At 40.4% G+C, this 17,692-nt stretch overlaps 1 protein-coding gene across 3 annotated transcripts in view; it reads right to left on the bottom strand.

Annotated features, from left to right (window-relative positions):
* LOC132896337 (protein kinase C and casein kinase substrate in neurons protein 1-like) overlaps positions 1–17,692 on the bottom strand; it is a 101,777-nt gene that overhangs the window by 7,123 nt on the left and 76,962 nt on the right. For all 3 annotated transcript variants that reach the window (XM_060937092.1, XM_060937093.1, XM_060937094.1), the window contains exons 3-6: positions 13,281–13,437; positions 11,784–12,019; positions 6,042–6,197; positions 4,407–4,582 (exon numbers count right to left, since the gene is read on the bottom strand). In XM_060937092.1, coding sequence (XP_060793075.1) covers positions 4,407–4,582; positions 6,042–6,197; positions 11,784–12,019; positions 13,281–13,437 — 725 coding nt within the window. The remainder of the gene's footprint in view (positions 1–4,406; positions 4,583–6,041; positions 6,198–11,783; positions 12,020–13,280; positions 13,438–17,692) is intronic.

Genomic DNA, 17,692 nt, shown 5'->3' with positions numbered 1-17,692 from the left:
AACATATCCAGTAGGTAGCTGGGTCCCATCCCATTTAATGTTTTAAATAGAAGAAGTAATGCCTTAAAGTCAATTCTATAGCTCACTGGGAGCCAGTGCAGAGACCTTAGGATTGGAGTGATATGGACGACCCTTTTTGTTCATGTAAGAACCCTTGCTGCTGCATTTTGGATTAGTTGAAGCTCTTTGATGGTCTTTTTTGGAAGACCTGTGAAAAGGCTATTGCAGTAATCAACCCTACTGGAGATGAAAGCATGAATAAGTTTTTCTAGATCATGTTTTGACATGAGACCCCTGAGTTTAGAAATGTTCTTTAGGTGATAGAATGCAGACTTTTTTACCACTTTCATATGACTGTTGAAGTTAAGTTCGCTGTCAATAAGGACACCAAGGTTTTTGACAGTATCCTTTGCTTTAAGCCCCTTAGTTTCAAGAACAGTGGCAATCCTAAGCCTTTCCTCCTTTTTGCCAAATATAATTGCTTCAGTTTTATCTGCGTTCAGCTGAAGAAAATTGTGAGACATCCATTTGTTAATTTGGTCAATGCATCTATGAAGAGACTCAAGAGGGGCATAGTCATTAGGTGACATAGCTAAGTAAAGCTGAGTGTCATCTGCATAGCTATGGAAGTTTATTGAGTTATTCTTAATAATTTGTCCAAGTGGGAGCATATAAAGGTTGAATAGTAATGGTCCCAGGATTGAGCCCTGGGGAACCCCACAGTTCAAGGACATGGGTGATGAACTGTGGCCTCCAATGGCCACATAAAAAAATCTTTGTTGTAGGTAAGAGTTTAACCAGTTGATTACTATACCAGTAAATCCAACCCAATGCTCCAGTCGATGTAACAGTATGAAATGATCTACCATGTCAAATGCAGCACTTAAGTCTAAAAACACCAAGACTGATGTTTTACCAGCATCAGAATTAAGACGTAGGTCATTCATGACTTTAGTAAGAGCTGTTTCAGTGCTATGATTGGCACAAAAACCTGACTGAAACTTATCAAAACATCTGTTTAATGTCAGGAAGGCAGTTAATTGATTAAAAACAATTTTTTCAATTATTTTACCAACGAATGGCAAATTGGATATGGGCCTGTAGTTGTTGAGTACTGAGACATCCAGGTTATTCTTTTTCAGTAGGGGTTTTACAACCGCTTTTTTCAGAGATGAGGGAAACATGCCAGTTCGTAAGGAGGTGTTGATAATCTGAAGTACCTCGTCTGATATTAGGTGAAGAACAGATTTGAAAAAGACTGTAGGTAAAATGTCCAGTTCAGATGTGGAGGAGCTGAGACTTTGTACTGTTTTCCTCAGAGTCTCAACATCAATTAAACTAAATGTTGACATTGTATTACGACCCCCTCTCTCTTTTTCCAATGGTTCCAGATTTTGAAGTGTTTGCACCTGTGTGGCTATATTCATACGTATTTTATCAATCTTTCCTTTGAAAAAAGATGCAAAGTCGTTGCATGTATTAACTGAGAGAAATTCAGAAGGCATTTGTTTTGATGGGTTTGTTAGCTTTTCAACTGTAGAAAATAGCACACGGGCATTGTTGATATTCCTATTAATAATGTCAGCAAAAAAAGACTGTCTTGCTTTAGAAATTTCTAAGTTGTATTTGCATAACATCCCTTTGTAGATTTGATAATGAATCTAGAGTTTAGATTTACGCCATTTTCTTTCAGACTTTCTACATTCCCTCTTTAACATTTTAACTGTTGGATTTAGTTTCCAGGGTGCTTTTCCTTTGTCTATGACTCTTTTGGTTTTTAAAGGAGCAATAGCATCCATAATATGATTCATTCTTGAATTAAAAATTTCCATTAGATCATCTGCACAATCTAAAGATTGACATGGGAGTTCTGAGAGTGCCTGCTCAAAAAGAGCTACAGTCAGAAGGCTCCAGCTCGCCTGCGACCCTGTAGAACAGGATAAAGCAGCTAGAGATAGTGAGAATGAGATGGGATGAGCTACAGTCAGAAGTTTACATACACACACAGGAACATGATGGTAATTTTGGGCTTTCAGTGATTTCTGATCTGTTCTTTCTCTGTGGCAGAATGATGGGACAGCGTACCTCTTTAATAGAACAAAACAAGAAGTTCTTGCACAAGTTTTCATTTATTTTGGTTTTCTGAAATCAACACAGGATCAAAATTATACATACAGCCACCTAATATTTGGTTACATCTCCCTCAGTGAGTTTCTCCGTCACCAGACGCTTTTGTTCACCATCAACAAGCTTCTGTCAGAGTTCTGGTTGGATATTTATTCACTCTTCTTGGCAAAATTGGTGGAGTTCAATTAAATTTGTTTGTTTCCTGGAACAGACCTGACCTTTAATCACAGTCCACATATTTTCGACAGGGTTGATGTGTGTTTGGGATCACTGTCCTGTTGGAACACCCACCTGACCCAACTGTGTCCAAGTTTCTGATGGTTTGAGATTATGCTGAAGAATTCTGAGGTTCTTCATGATTCCATCCACTTTGCGCAATGCATCAGTTCCACTGGCAGTAAAACAGCCCCACAGCCTGACGCTACCACCACCAGGCTTCACAGTTGGCACAGTGTTCCTCTGTATCTCTGGTCATTGTGGACAAACAACTCAATCTTTTTCTCATCTGATCATAAAACGTTCCTCCAGAAGGCTTTTTCTTTGTCCATGTGTTCAGCTGCAAACTTTACTCGAGCTTGAAGGTGTGGATTTTGGAGCAGGGGCTTCTTTCTTGGATGGCAGCCTCTTAGTCCATGGTGATATAAAACACTCTTAAGTGAAGACAGTGTTCCAGCAGCTTCCAGTTCTTGGCAGGCCTGTGCCTTGGTCCTTCAAGATTCAAGAGAGCTTTATTGTCAATATGTCCATATACAAATATACAGCGCACTGAAATACCATTTCCCTCAGGCTTCCCATGGTGCATTTGTTGTGCATTTGGTGCATGGTTCCTGGGTTGTTCCTGGCCATATGAACCAATTTCCTCAGTTTCCTCAGTTTGGGTCTTCTTCGAGCAAAGTTTGTGGAAAAGTGGTTTCATATTCCAGTAACTTGTACTAATGTAAAATTGCTTGAACTAAAAAAAGGAGACATTCCCGAGTGTATAAATCTATGATCCTCTTTCTCAGCTCTGCGCTGAGCTCCTGGGACTTTTGGATTGTAATGTGTGGTGGTCAACCCAATGAGTGTCAAACAAATCCTTTTTATGTTGTGCACAGAGAAGCTACCATCTGCAGTCACTAATCATCACTAACAGGAAGTTAAGAAGCCTTGGGAAACTTCTGAAGTCAACTTTATATAAAAAACTTTACTTTACTTTGGTGTTCCACAAGGTTCTGTCTTGGGTCCACTGCTTTTTTCTTTATATATGTTCCCTCTGGGTGATATTATTCGTAAACATTGTATTAGTTTCCACTGTTATGCTGATGAGACACAGTTGTATGTTTCTGCAAAACCTGATGAGAGACACCAGCTTAATAGAATTGAGGAATGTGTGAAGGACATTAGACACTGGATGCTTATTAACTTCCTTCTGCTTAACTCTGACGAGACTGAAGTACTTGTACTCGGACCACATGCAGCTAGAAGTAAGTTTTCTGATTCCACAGTGACTCTGGATGGCCTTTCTGTTTCTTCACGTGCAGCAGTAAAAGACCTCGGAGTGATTATTGACCCCAGTCTTTCATTCGAAACTCACATCGATAACATCACCCGGATAGCTTTCTTTCATCTCAGAAATATTGCTAAGATAAGAAATTTAATGTCACTACATGACGCAGAAAAACTAGTTCATGCTTTCGTTCCCTCCAGGTTGGATTATTGTAATGCCTTACTGTCTGGATGTTCCAATAAGTGCATAAACAAGCTCCAGTTAGTTCAAAATGCAGCAGCAAGAGTCCTTACTAGAACTAGAAAATATGACCCCATCACCCCTGTCTTATCCACACTGCATTGGCTCCCAATCACATTTCGTATTGATTATAAAATACTACTATTGACCTCTAAAGCACTGAATGGTCTCGCACCACAGTACCTGAGTGAACTTCTGCTCCTCTATGACCCGCCACGCCTACTTAGATCAAAAGGTGCAGGCTATCTGCTGGTACCTCGTATAGTGAAGGCTACAGCAGGGGGCGGAGCCTTTTCTTACAAAGCCCCACAGTTATGGAACAGCCTTCCAAGTAGTGTTCGGGAATCAGACACAGTCTCAGTGTTTAAGTCTCGGCTGAAAACAGATCTGTTTAGTCAAGCCTTGTGTTAATGGTGTTTATGAGGTAAAGGTGTAGATCTGGAGGATCCTCAGACAGAGTGTTTTGGTAAACTGGGATGTATGGATGCTGTCGCAGTGCATGTCTGTCTGTCTGTCTGTGTGTGTGAATCCAGCAGCATTCTAAAACTCTGACCTTTGGTTCTCGGTGAGGTTGAGGTGACGTTTGATGTCCAGAAGAACCTCTTTGAGGAAGTTGAGTCTCTTCACCTCGTGCTGTTGGCATTGATCAAAAACCTGCTCCATGCTCTCGATGTACTGTGGCTGACATTTCCCCAACTCCTCCAGAGACTTCTCATACTTCTCCTTAGCCTGATGCACACACACACACACACACACACACACACACACACACACACACACACACACACACAATATACCATCAAATACTTTTATTCCATATTTTGCTGGTTTTTATTTCGTCCTCGGTTGGTTCAGCAACACGCTCCACCATTTTGTTTTTCTTCTTTAGGGTTTTTTGGTGGTTGGCAAACTAACTTAAAGGTGCATTACTGCCACCGACTGGGCTGGAGTGTGTACAGGACATACCGGGGGGAAAAAACTATATTCTTAAACTATTTGTGTTTCTTTTAAATACTTGATAACAAAGTTATATATCTGACTTGATGTGCTCTGCCATTTTGTTTTTCTCTACTCACAGTATATGAGCTGATATCCTAGTAGTAGAGTAGCCAATTGCTCATATCCAGTGAATGTGGAATGAATATATATATATACACAGTATGTACACCCACAGTATTGTGACAATTTTCTACATTGTAGAACAAAACTGAAGACATCAAAATGATGAAATAACATCTGGAACATACAGAATTATGTGGTAAAGTTCATTAGAGTCACCAGCCTCAAGAAATCCCTGATGAACATCAGCTCAGATTAGAGCTTACAGGAACACTTCACAGAGTTCGAGTTTCAGAAACATCTCAGCATCTCAGCATCACCTGTTCTGAGGAGATTGTGTGAATCAGGACTTCACCGTCAAATCACTGCAAAGAAACCACTACTGAGGAAGGACCAGGAGAAGAATAATAAGTAGAGAACTGCTTGGGCCGAGAAACAAAAGGGACGGACATCAGACCGGTGGAAATCTGTAGGTGAGTCTGATGAGTCCAAAGCTGAGATTTTTGGTTCCATCTGCTGTGTCTTTGTGAGACACAGAAAAGGAGAGATCTGTTCATCTTTCTGATTAAGACCATGACCTTTCAGGATTTTATCTCTGCTTATTTAAAGATGATAAATCAGGACTTTAATTTATATTTAATAATTCAGAAGAAAGTGACGGATCTTGAGTAATAAATGATGAACTCATCTTTGAGAGAGATAATTATCACCCGATCAAAATGATTCATGATCACTGGAGAGAGCGAGAGGGTCTAATGGAGAACGACTCGCATACGGTTTCATCTGCAGCTCTGAAAAGATCTCCAGATCAGAGCTGTGCACGGGAACCTCACTCATTTCACTCAGAGCTTCATCCCACTCAGAGAGCTGCCGGATCCAGAGCGTATTCCAGAAACGCTGGGTGTGAAGAGGATGGACACGCCCTGGACACACACTCATACACATTTATCATCTCCAATCCACGTGCTAGCATGGTTTTGGGAGGTCAGAGGAAACTGGAGAACCCGGAGGAAATCCACACAGACATGAGGAGAGCTATGCAGCACCACACAGACCGGAACCGGAAGTCTGGATGGAACTGGGAATGCTGTAGCTGTAAGGTTGGATTCTCTCTCTCTCTCTCTCTCACCTTCTGCATGTCCTGTTTGCACTTCTCCGTTTTCTCGTGCAGTTTCTTCTGCTGGTCCGGAGTGACGGACGCCTCGGCCTTACTGTTGGCCTCACGGGACACTGCCAGTTTCTCCTCCTTACAGGCCATGTGGTATGTCTTCTTAGCTGTTTCCATCTACACACACACACACACACACACACACACACACACACACACACACACACACACACACACACACACACTTCAAATAATCCGATTTAATCACAAATCTGATTATTGATCATTTACATCTTTTTCTGGTTCCTGCACAGCCTTCAGTATTCAGTTTGGATGATGTTTCAGTTCAGCACGTCCATTCCAGCTCTCTGGATTTGTTTCTCTGAAATATGTTAAACTCCAGAATTATTGGCACCCTTTGTGAAAGAGTAACATTTTGAATAAATAACAGATGAAGTGGCTGATGTTATCTCCAAGTGTTCAGTTCCTGACAAACTGCTCCACACTTTTGTTTGAACCATTTATTTATTCTTTATATTTTCACATCATACTGTATCTTTTTCTGTATATCTCTTACTTGTGTTGATTTTATGTGTGTGTACGCATGTAGTACCCCAGAGAAACAGGAAATGATCCAGTCCTGGTGTCTGAGAGCAATGTTTAAAATAATAAATGTTTTAGGAATGGTCATTTCTGTGTGTTTATTTTAAACTTTCCTGATCATTTTGCTCCGGGCTGTATATTTCTGAGAAAAAGTAGTAAAGTACTGAACTATTACTCAAGGCGAGTGATTATTGTAAGCAGTAGTTAAAGTAAGAATAAGTGGAAGGGTAAATTTTTTACAGTGTTTGAGTATCAGATGTGATCGTGCTTTTTACTCATTTTATTAATAATTTATAGAATATACAGACGCTTGATTGGTTAATTATAAATATAATAATATATTAAATAATTGCAAGTTAATGCTGTAGATGTATAATTTCTGTTCTTTAATCCTGACACTGTGCCTCGCCTCGTCTCATTGTCTATATTCGTCTCTGTGAGTGTAAAATATAATTAGTTTTTAGGGTTAAAATGTGTGATATCATTTACACTTGATTGTGTTGTTTATTCCTGATCCTTAAACCTTTTCTCAGCACTTTCTCCTCATCCTTCCACCTCGGGATGAGGTTTTATTCCCAGTGATATTGAGAGCGCAGAAGCAGAGGAGGAGTGAGTGGCAGGCTGAGCAAAATAAGTTTTATACTCGATATAATAATAATAATAATAATAATACACATTTATGTGATTCACCAAAAATATGAAAAATTAAGAATGTTAGCCAATAAATTAATAGAAAACTAACAACACTTTGAGTCAGAGTTAGATTTGTTCATCTACCAAGTTTGTATTTAAAAAAAAATCAGAAACGATTGAATGAATGAATGAATGAATGAATGAATGGCACAAAGCAAAAACACAACCCTCACCCCTACAGTCACAGCTCTGATAACTGTGACCTTAAATGTTCATCTCCAAAACAGAAATCTCCACCATCAGCACCGACCTCCCGCGGTTTCAGTCCCAGTGAGGCTGAAAAGCTGCTCTGCAAAAATGGAATTATTCCCGAGTGTAAAAGCACACTGAGCTCAGCTGGACGTCAGTGAAGTGTTCCTGTCCCACCACACACTTACAGCCACGCCCACTGGGTTATCGATTCAGACATCACACACACACACACACACCTTACTCAGTGACAGATTGGTACAAAAAAGTCACAGCTTCAGCTAAAAAAAACAGTAACATCGACATAAACACCAGAATTACACAGCAGCTTTATTCAACCGAAACATTTAACATCTGCAGTTTTCTACCTGGACCACGCCCCTAAACCCCGCCTCCCAAACTGGTGCAATTTTAGCAGAACAGATGAGAAGAGATGCAGATAAAGCATAATAATAATAATAATAATAATAAAGTTGGGCGGCACGGTGGTGTAGTGGGTATCACTGTCGCCTCACAGCAAGAAGGTCCGGGTTCGAGCCCCGTGGCCGGCGAGGGCCTTTCTGTGCGGAGTTTGCATGTTCTCCCCGTGTCCGCGTGGGTTTCCTCCGGGTGCTCCGGTTTCCCCCACAGTCCAAAGACATGCAGGTTAGGTTAACTGGTGACTCTAAATTGAGCGTAGGTGTGAATGTGAGTGTGAATGGTTGTCTGTGTCTATGTGTCAGCCCTGTGATGACCTGGCGACTTGTCCAGGGTGAACCCCGCCTTTCGCCCGTAGTCAGCTGGGATAGGATCCAGCTTGCCTGCGACCCTGTAGAAGGATAAAGCGGCTACAGATAATGAATGAATGAATAATAAAGTTCCTCTTTGAATGTAATGGACTGTCTTTTATGTGAGATTTATTATTAACGTATTAACTCCATCACTGTTCGAGAGGGCTCTGATCCGATACGCAGTGGATCAGATTTAAAAAAAAACTTCCTGGAGATCAGATCCTGTAGCAAAACACTGGATCTGGAAAAGAAACTCATGTTTGCAACTAAAATGTTTACATATAAAGAGACTTAACTGTTAGTTTTTATGTTGTTAGGAGTAATTTATTACATTTATACTTTATTATATTTATGATAGGCGTATCAGACACTCGCTGGCCGTGCTGTGAAAATGGTCCATGCAGACGCTTATCTAAGTTTCCAAACCTGTCATTGCTTAACTCTTGAATATTTAATATCATTAAAAAGCTTATAATCTCTGCTTTCCAGAGAAATGTATCTGGTTAAGATCTGTTCAGTGCTTTGGGAGTAACGGCAGGTTGAAGTCGGTACAACAGAGTAAAAACTCTGCTCGCGGGACGTCGGGAAACTGCCGGTGCTTTTCTTTTGGAGCCACAGGAAAGCAGTCAGGCTCTCTCTCTCTCTCCTGATCGGTTTCCCACTGGATTACTCGTCAATATCAATCAGATCACTTTTATAGGGATGTTCTCTCGCTCTCACTGTTTCTGATGAAGGATTCAGCTAAATTTTCCCTCTGCTAGTTTTGATGTTCTGATTCACGGGAGACTTTGAAGTGAGTTTTCAGAGCTTTACCTACTTATTTTTTTAAATCAAACTGATTCATGTATATAAATAACTATTTTAGAATATAACTGGAGTTGTTTTGATGAAAAATATTGAGATCTTAGTGGTCGGAAAGAGATAAAAAAAAAACGGAATTCAGAAATGCGAGCGTCGATTTCAGTTAATGTGAATTGTTTATTGGATGTGGATCAGACAGTTTTTTCGAGGTTCGCCTTGAAACCTGTGAATATTACTCAAAATAATCATTTATATTCTTTCACATAAACACTAGTAGGCCTGACTGAGAAATACAAAGACCTACAGAGCACAAAGAGGGGATTAGAAATAATCTTTTATTACTTTTTTACTGAGTGTACTGATTTAACATTTTTACCTAATTACCATGATTAATACTAATTACATATTAATTTTCATAATATGTTTTTACTAATTTTCAAACTTTGTATTCGGTATACAACCATCTATGTTCTGCCAATTTCCATGTAAATATCTTGAAAAACAGAAAAGTTATGAAGAAAAAACATTTGATCTCATTGGTTAATGAGGCCCATTTTGGATCATGTGACCCTCAGACAGGACAGTACGGCAGTTCAATAAAAATTAAGCATTTTTTCAATATTTTATTTGCAATATCTCAAGAACGGATAAACATATTTTAATTCTGTAAAAAGTCTGTTGTTCTGCATTCAATTCTGAATTCAATGAAAGCAGTTTGAATTGAATTAGAATTTTCACCTGATATGCCGACTTATGATATTTACAGTCAAAGAGATTTGCGTTAAAGGGTTCAACTGTGAAGTGAAAAAAAATCATTTTAAGGCTTTGAAAGAAACTGAGATCAGATGGGTTTCAGTATCTGCAAAGCAAATCTCAGACACCAAACATCACATGGCTTTCTTTTTTCCCCCTAAACACGTCATCATTCCAGGAGGATCCTCATTCCAACTTCACAGGTACGAGTCGTTTAGAAACAAGCTCACAGTCGTGACCAAAAAACATAAATGATATTAAAAAGCAAGACTGGACGTAAGTTGGGAAAAAATCTAAAACCAAATAAAACATAGAGTCATGCTGAGCAATGCAAAAATAATCACAAGACCTGATAAAAAAGCAGAAACCCAGGAGGTGTGGATGGAGAGAGGGATAATGAGTGTAAAGGAGAGACAGGTGTGATCAGCAGCACGCAGGTGAGCCGGTCTGACGGAAGGCGTGGACTGGAGTCTGTGCTGATGGGGAAGGCGGAGTCGTGGCTCCTGGATCAGTGGAGATGGAGCTGGATCTGGATGTCACACTTCAGGACAGAGGAGTTTATACTTTGCACTTTTTCAGTAAAAAGACAAGCTGCATGTTTCTGTTTTATAGAATTATTAATTGATGCGTCATTCGAATAAACATAAATGTAGTAACACGAAACAAAAACTCTGTTCAGGTCAGAATGGACTGGAAGTGGAACTCGAGTGAGAGGACGTGAACGTTCAGACATGTTGTATTATTGAACACATTTGCAGTGCAGACATCCCTCGCTTCACCGCGACACACAGCAGATACGATTAAAATACTGAACTGAAAGGAAAAAACATTCCAACATCACACATGACCCACATTAACGTTAGCACTTCATCACGAAGCTGTTATTAGCGATTAAAGCGTCAAGACATCTCCAGTAAGACGTAATTAGAGTTCCTCAGCATTGTGGTTGAGTTCTGTCCCAGTTCTCCCAGTAAAACGTCTTTCATTTTACTGGGATTCAGATCAGGAGATGATGACTCGACTGCACAAGGCCTTCTGGAGTTACTGTGGCTGTGTGTTTGGGATCATTGTCTGGTTGAAACGTCCTTCTCTCTCCACAGATTCAGGTCCTTGGCTGATGATTAAATTCTCCTCGAATGTTTCCTGCTACTTCACTTCATTCATGTTTCCTTGGATGTCGTGTAAAGCCCCAGCACCGTTTACAGAGAAGCAGCTGGCTATCATGATGCTCCCGTCACTGTGCTTCACGGTGGGTCCGGGTATTCTTGGGATCTTACACACAACTCTTCTTCCTCCTCTTCGTTTGTCTGACCTGAGTATATTCTTCCAAAAGAGTTCTGATTGGTTGGAACGGAGATGATCATGGTGCAGATCACTGCGTTTGTTCTCCGTGTAGCTGCCGTTCCTGCTGCCTTCAGGTCGTCCTGCAACTCGTTTTGTTTGACTGCTGCCTTCTCGCCTACCTTCCTCATCAGCCTGCTGTGAAATCTTCACCTGTCCAGGGATAATTAGTTGCACTTCCATGAATTTTCTACCTGTGTATTATTGAAGCCAGTGACGGAGGTTTAAGGGCTTTGCGATGGCTCTGTAGCTTTGTCCATCCAAGCCTTATTTAATAATGTTATTTTTTAAACATATTTTTGTTTATGTTCATGAATACACACATTTTTGTTCACATTTATAAATTCAAAGACAAAAGACATGATGTGTGTAAAGGTGAAGTGGAGATATACACTGGAATTATATTAAATAACACAAACTAAAGGGTCTAAATATTTATTTCCCCTCTCTGTTTATACCCAAATGAGCTTCTCTTCCAACATGAACCTCTACAGTTTATTATTTTTTATACCTGTGATGAACAAGATGATTTAAACATGTATGAAATTTTCAGTTTTAAATAAGAAGGTGATTTTAGGATTAACTTTAATAACTTTAGTGTTCTTATTCTTACCTCTTTGAGTTTCTTGGCCCATGGTTTCTGGGCTTTCTTGAAACCTTCTTCTGCCTCTTTGGTCTCCTTGAAGCCGCCCATCATTTGTTTGTGGTAGGAGTCTTTCTGCCAGTTCTTTACCTTCTCTACATCCTCGTTCAGCAGGCCGTTCTTCACGTCCTGATGGAGCTCGCTCACTTTATCCGCCTCCGTCATCACAGCCAGCCAGGCTCGCTCCACAGAACCGTACTGAGGCCCTGCAACAACACTTACCATGAACACATACCAAAAACACAAGGTACCTTCAACAGAATTCATTACACAGCATTTACAGAGAGGAGAAATCAGCATTTTGTTATTTAATATACTTCCTGTGCACATTTCCACATCAAACTTACACACAGAATGACACTGGTGTGATTACAAAAGACACTGCTGTTGGATGGGAAGAGTTCATGCAACATGCAACGTGGTGAAGGAGCTTCCTAAAGTTCTCAGCAACAACTTTATTAAACAGCATTCAAAAAGCTAAAGATCCATAGATCACAGCAGGCTCTCAGAGGAGTGATGAGGAAGGTAAGAGAGAAGGCAGCAGTTGAGCAAAAAGAGTTGCAGGACGACCTGAAAGCAGCAGGAACGGCAGCTACACAGAGAACAAACGCAACGACCTGCACCACGATCATCTCCGTTCCAACCAATCAGAACTCTTTTGGAAAAATACTCTTATCAGACAAAACAAAACTAGCACTCTGGAAATAATTCAGCTCTCAATGGTGTGGAGAAAGTAGGGTTGTGTGTAAAATCCCCAAAACACCAAGAATACCCAGACCCACAGTGAAGCACGGTGATGGGAGCAGCATGATATCCAGCTGCTTCTCTGCAAACAGTACTGAAGCTTTACATGACATGGAAGGAAACATGAAAGGAGCGATGTAGCAGGAAACATTCGAGGAGAATTTAATCTCATCAGCCAAGAAACTGAATCTGTGGAGATGGACGGATGTTTCAACAAGACAGCGGTCCAAAAGTGGTGAAGGTGTTCGCATGGCCGAGCCAATCTCCTGACTTTATTAATGAAGGATTTTGAAATGCAACTTCATCAGAGGACTCTTCAGAACCTTGGGGAATTAAAGATGGTTTGCTGAGAGGAACGAACCAAATTTTCACAACAACGCTGCACAAACCGAATGACTTCTTCTTGCAGTCGTCTCAAAGCTCAAATTCACAACAACGACTTTTCAACATACGGCTAAAACTGGATGTTTGTGGTCTCTGAATTATTTTCCTTTTATTTTTATCTTGTTCTCATCAATGCACCCTTTTTCATTTTTCAGAATTATTAGTACAAAGTCAGAGACATGATGTGTGTAAATGTGAAGTGGACAATGTGCACTTTATTTATATTAAATACTAAAAATAAAAGAATCCGAATCCGTATTTCCCCTCACTGTATAACCGAGCTTGAACACTGTGACCTGAAGCTGGTGGATCTACAGTGGAACACTTGGACCTTCTGACCTTTCTCAATCAGCTGTCTCCATCTCTTGGACCACTCAGTGAGTTGCTGACTGTATGCCTTCTCAATCTTGGAACGTTCCTGTAGGCAGTTCATGAGATCGTTGCAGAGTCGATGGCCGTCGTCAATTCTCTTTACGGCACGCTTGTAGTTCCCCACCTGTGGAAGAAAGGAAAAGGTTCTGTTAGAAAAGAGCCTGGAGGTCACCGTAACTTGCCTTATCGATCAACATGATGCTGAGAACCACAGTTTTTTTTTTCCTTTTTACTCTTTTTAATGGTCATTAATCTTAAAAACCCCAGGTCTGATCTACTGAGGGTTGAGATGTTCATGAAATCTCATTTTACACTTAACAGGAATGTTCAAGGGTTCCTCAAGGGTTCTTTAGATGGTTAATGGTTCTAACTTTCTAAAGGAGTTCCACATGGAAACACCAAAACCCTCGCTTGAGAACCAAACCAAAGAGGTTCTGCTTGAAATCTTTCCTGAAGGAGAAACCATCTGTTTTGGAATTGATAAAGAACCTTCAAGGGTTCCTCCAGAAGGATAAAGCAAATAACACATAAAGGTGCTAGATTGAAACCTCTTTTTCTAACAGTGTACTGCTGGCCTCTCTGCTTTAAGGTAGTGTTCCTCAACCAAAGTTCTCAAGCCCTTCATGAAGAAAAACTTATAGGATAGCACATACAGGACACATGCAGCACAAACTGTGTTCATGGTTGCAGAAGTAAAAACAAACATTGCAATATGGGAAAGTCCTGTTGTACACAATTAAAGAAGGGTTCCTCAAGGGTTCTTTGGATGGTTAATGGTTGTAACTTTCTAAAAGGGTTCTGCTTGAAATATTTTCTGAAATACAGACCTTACAGTAAACCTTTAAAGGTTCCTATAGATGGACGTCAGGTGGAAGTCTTCAGGGTGCTCCATGGAACCCTGTGTACTGGAGGACTGTAAGCTTTAGAGCCATAAATGATCTCCAGACTGTCCATGTTCTGACTCTTTAGAACCAGATATCTGGAGTTCTTAGTTGCTTGTATAGAGATGATCAGTGAATTCTGTGATTGGGAAGGAGGAACTCTTTTACAAAAGATAGTTCCTCGAGGCTTTTCTGGATAGATAGATCCACCTTTCTCTCCCAAAGGATCCCTGAGTAGAGAGGGAAATCCTCCATTCTGGGGTTTATAAGGAACCATTCAGGGTTCCTCCAGAGGGCTAAAAACTATTATAGGATGGTAGATGGAACCTTTTCTGCTAAAAATGAACAAGACACACAAATAGAATGTGATCAGCTCCAGTGTTTATCCTGTAAAGTGTCGAAAATATAACGTTAACTGTGTGTGCTGTATATCATGTGGGTTCATTCTACTCCTACAGGGGAGGGGGTGTGAGAGAGAGAGAGAGAGAGAGAGAGAGAGAGAGAGAGAGAGAGGAAGAGGGAGGGGCTGAAAGAGAGGGGGGGTGAGAGAGAGAGAGAGAGAGAGAGAGAGAGAGAGAGAGAGAGAGAAAGATGGAGGGGGCTGAAAGAGAGAGAGGGGGTGAGAGAGAGGAGTGTGTTAGCAGCTCAGCTCGTGCCTGTGCATGTGGAGTTATGCAATGACGCTCACGGCTCTGTGTGTGTGTGTGTGTGTGTGTGTGTGTGTGTGTGTGTGTGTGTGTTCCAGCTCTGCTTGTATTAATCCTCTTCGTCATGACTCCTACAGTCACTCTGACAGCCTCAGCCAAGAAACACAGTGTATTTAGAGACATAGAGGAGCAGTACATCATCGGTGTACGAGTAAACCTCACACACACACACACACACACACACACACACACACACACACACACACACACACACACACGCTTCCTAACAAACCATAAGTAAAATAAATACAGAAATAACTAAATTCACATCAAAGATACAGTATATTATAGTGTAATATATTTATCGAATAGATTATTCTCTCCACATTCACTGGATATGAGCAATCGCATGCTCTGATTGGCTACTCTACTACTAGGCTATCAGCTCATATACCATGAGTAAAGAAAAACAAAATGGTGGAGCGTGTTACTGGACCAACTGAGGACAAAATAAAAACTCTACTTGAAAGCAAAATCTCAAAAAATAAAAAAGCAACAAAATATGGACTAAAAGTATTTGATGGTAAGAACGTCTCTTTTTTTTATTTTTCAAGAATTATTATTATCGCATTTTTCACAACTTGCTCCTGTCATTTTGCCAGTTTGTTTACATTCTAAGCGGAAATGATTTTGTCAGATGTTTTGTATAAAGTTTTTATTTATCGAATTTGCAAAAAATAAAAATGTTCTGTTTCTCAAAATCCAGTGAATGTGGAGAGAATAAAACAGTTATTCCACTCAATCTCATCGTACACGGATTACAGACAACTCGGTGCTACGCGCCTCGTCACCCATCAGCTCATGTACGACTCCATTTCAGGGAATAACTGTTAAATATTATCGTCTCACTAATCACACATCAAAATGAAAATATTTTGCAGAAACTAAAAGCAAAACTGAGAAAAAAGCCAAATGCTGATTTTTAAAAATATTTTTAAAAATTTGTTTGTTTGTTTGTTTGCATCACTGCATAAACTGTAATCATTTATTTTGCTTTTTATACTGTTATATTATAAATTATGAAGCTTTTATTAGTTTATTTTCAGCAGTGAAAAAGTAATGTAATAAATGTGCTGTTATAGTCCTGTGTATTTTATTGTGTGATAATAAACATAAAAAACATAATAAAGATCAGCTTTCACTGTTCTTTGTGTTGGTTCAGTTCCACTCTGAACTCCGACTGATCAAATGATTCAACAAACTAAAAAGACAAGTTGAATATAATAATGTTCAGTTTACAGGATTGTAATATCGTGTGTGTGTGTGTGTGTTTTGTTTCTGTATGAAATGTTGAAGTGTTAAACCTGCTGAATGATAGTGAACATTCCTGAGATGTTCAGATCGATGATGAAGATCACAGTGAGTCAGATTTCTACCAAACTGCAGAGCTGAGAGATGAAAACACGCCGCTGAGAAGAATAAAACCTCTCTCTTCATCTCAGATCATCGTTCACAGCGTATCAGCATCCTGAGCTCCAGCAGTGTTTTATTTCCTCAGCTCTATTCCTGGAGCTCGGTGTGGTGCGGCGTTTGTTTATGAGCTGCTGTGGCGCTGGACTTGGCTCTGTGGGCGTTCACGAGGAGCGAGAGATCAGCGAGGCAGAGCTTCTGATGAGTCACAGCTAAACACAGCGGAGTTTAATCTCTCACTCATCACCACACGGCTTACAGTGAAGAGAACCACACAGGGACACGGCGGGGCTGTAGATCAGAGCTCTGGACTCTGATTGGTCAGAAGGTGTTGATTAATTCTCTCTAACAGCGGCTCTGACTGTAGTGCAGGTTTATATTAATGCTCTCGCTCTGACACGTTATCGTTTCTATAGTAACAGCTCACTCACAAAGATGCGTCCAACCGATGTTTTACATACACTGATGAAAAAAAGTTTTCTGTAAAATATGTAACATTTCTGTAAGGAGTCTCCAGTGTGAGCGCTGTGTAACAGTCCGAGATGAAGCTGGAACTGTAAGGACAGAGGAGTTTACACTTCTTTACAGTTTCTCAGGAACAAGATGGAACAAGCTGCGATTTTTTATCAGAGAGAGAATAAAGAGAGACTGATGAGGGAACGACTGTTTATAGCTGCTATAATGTACACCCACCGGCCACTTTATTAGGAACACCCCTCCACCCCTCTGCTGTTTCCTGCAGTTCTGTAATCAGCCGATCCCTCGATACATCAAATCCCACAGAAACAAATCAGGAGCTTCAGTTAACGTTCACAATGTTCAAACATCAGAACGGGAAAAACTGTGATCTCACAGTGTGACTTTCTGTCTCTCACTGTGGTATGGGTGTTGGTTTGAGCCAGATGAGTATGAGGTTTGAGTATTTCAGAAGCTGCTGATCTCCTCCTGGGGTTTTCACACACAACAGTCTCTAGAGTTTACACAGAATGGTGCGGAAAACAAAAAACACTGAGTGAGTGAGCGACAGTTCTGTGGGTGGAAACAAACGCCTTGTTGATAAGAGAGGGTCAGAGGGAAATGGACAGGAAGGATATAGTAACTCATATCATCACTCTTTACAACCGTGGTGAGCAGAAAAGCATCAGCAGAAGAACACATTGGGTTCCGCTCCTGCAGCCAAGAACAGGGATCTTAGAACCAACACCACGTTCCTATTAAAGTGGCCGGTGAGTGTAAGTGACAACAGGAAGTAACTGGTTTTGGAACTATAAAGCGATAAAAAGTAATAAAGTCTTGATGTTGAGGAACGCAGTGAAGTCGAGGGATGGAGAAATTCACCTGTTTTATTTTTTATTTCTGAGTTCTACACTGGTGCAGTGCA

This window comes from Neoarius graeffei, chromosome 13 (genome assembly GCF_027579695.1).
Source record: "Neoarius graeffei isolate fNeoGra1 chromosome 13, fNeoGra1.pri, whole genome shotgun sequence".
NCBI lineage: Eukaryota > Metazoa > Chordata > Actinopteri > Siluriformes > Ariidae > Neoarius > Neoarius graeffei.
Note: the sequence above shows the minus strand (reverse complement) of the source record. Positions and strands in the feature narration are given on the sequence as shown.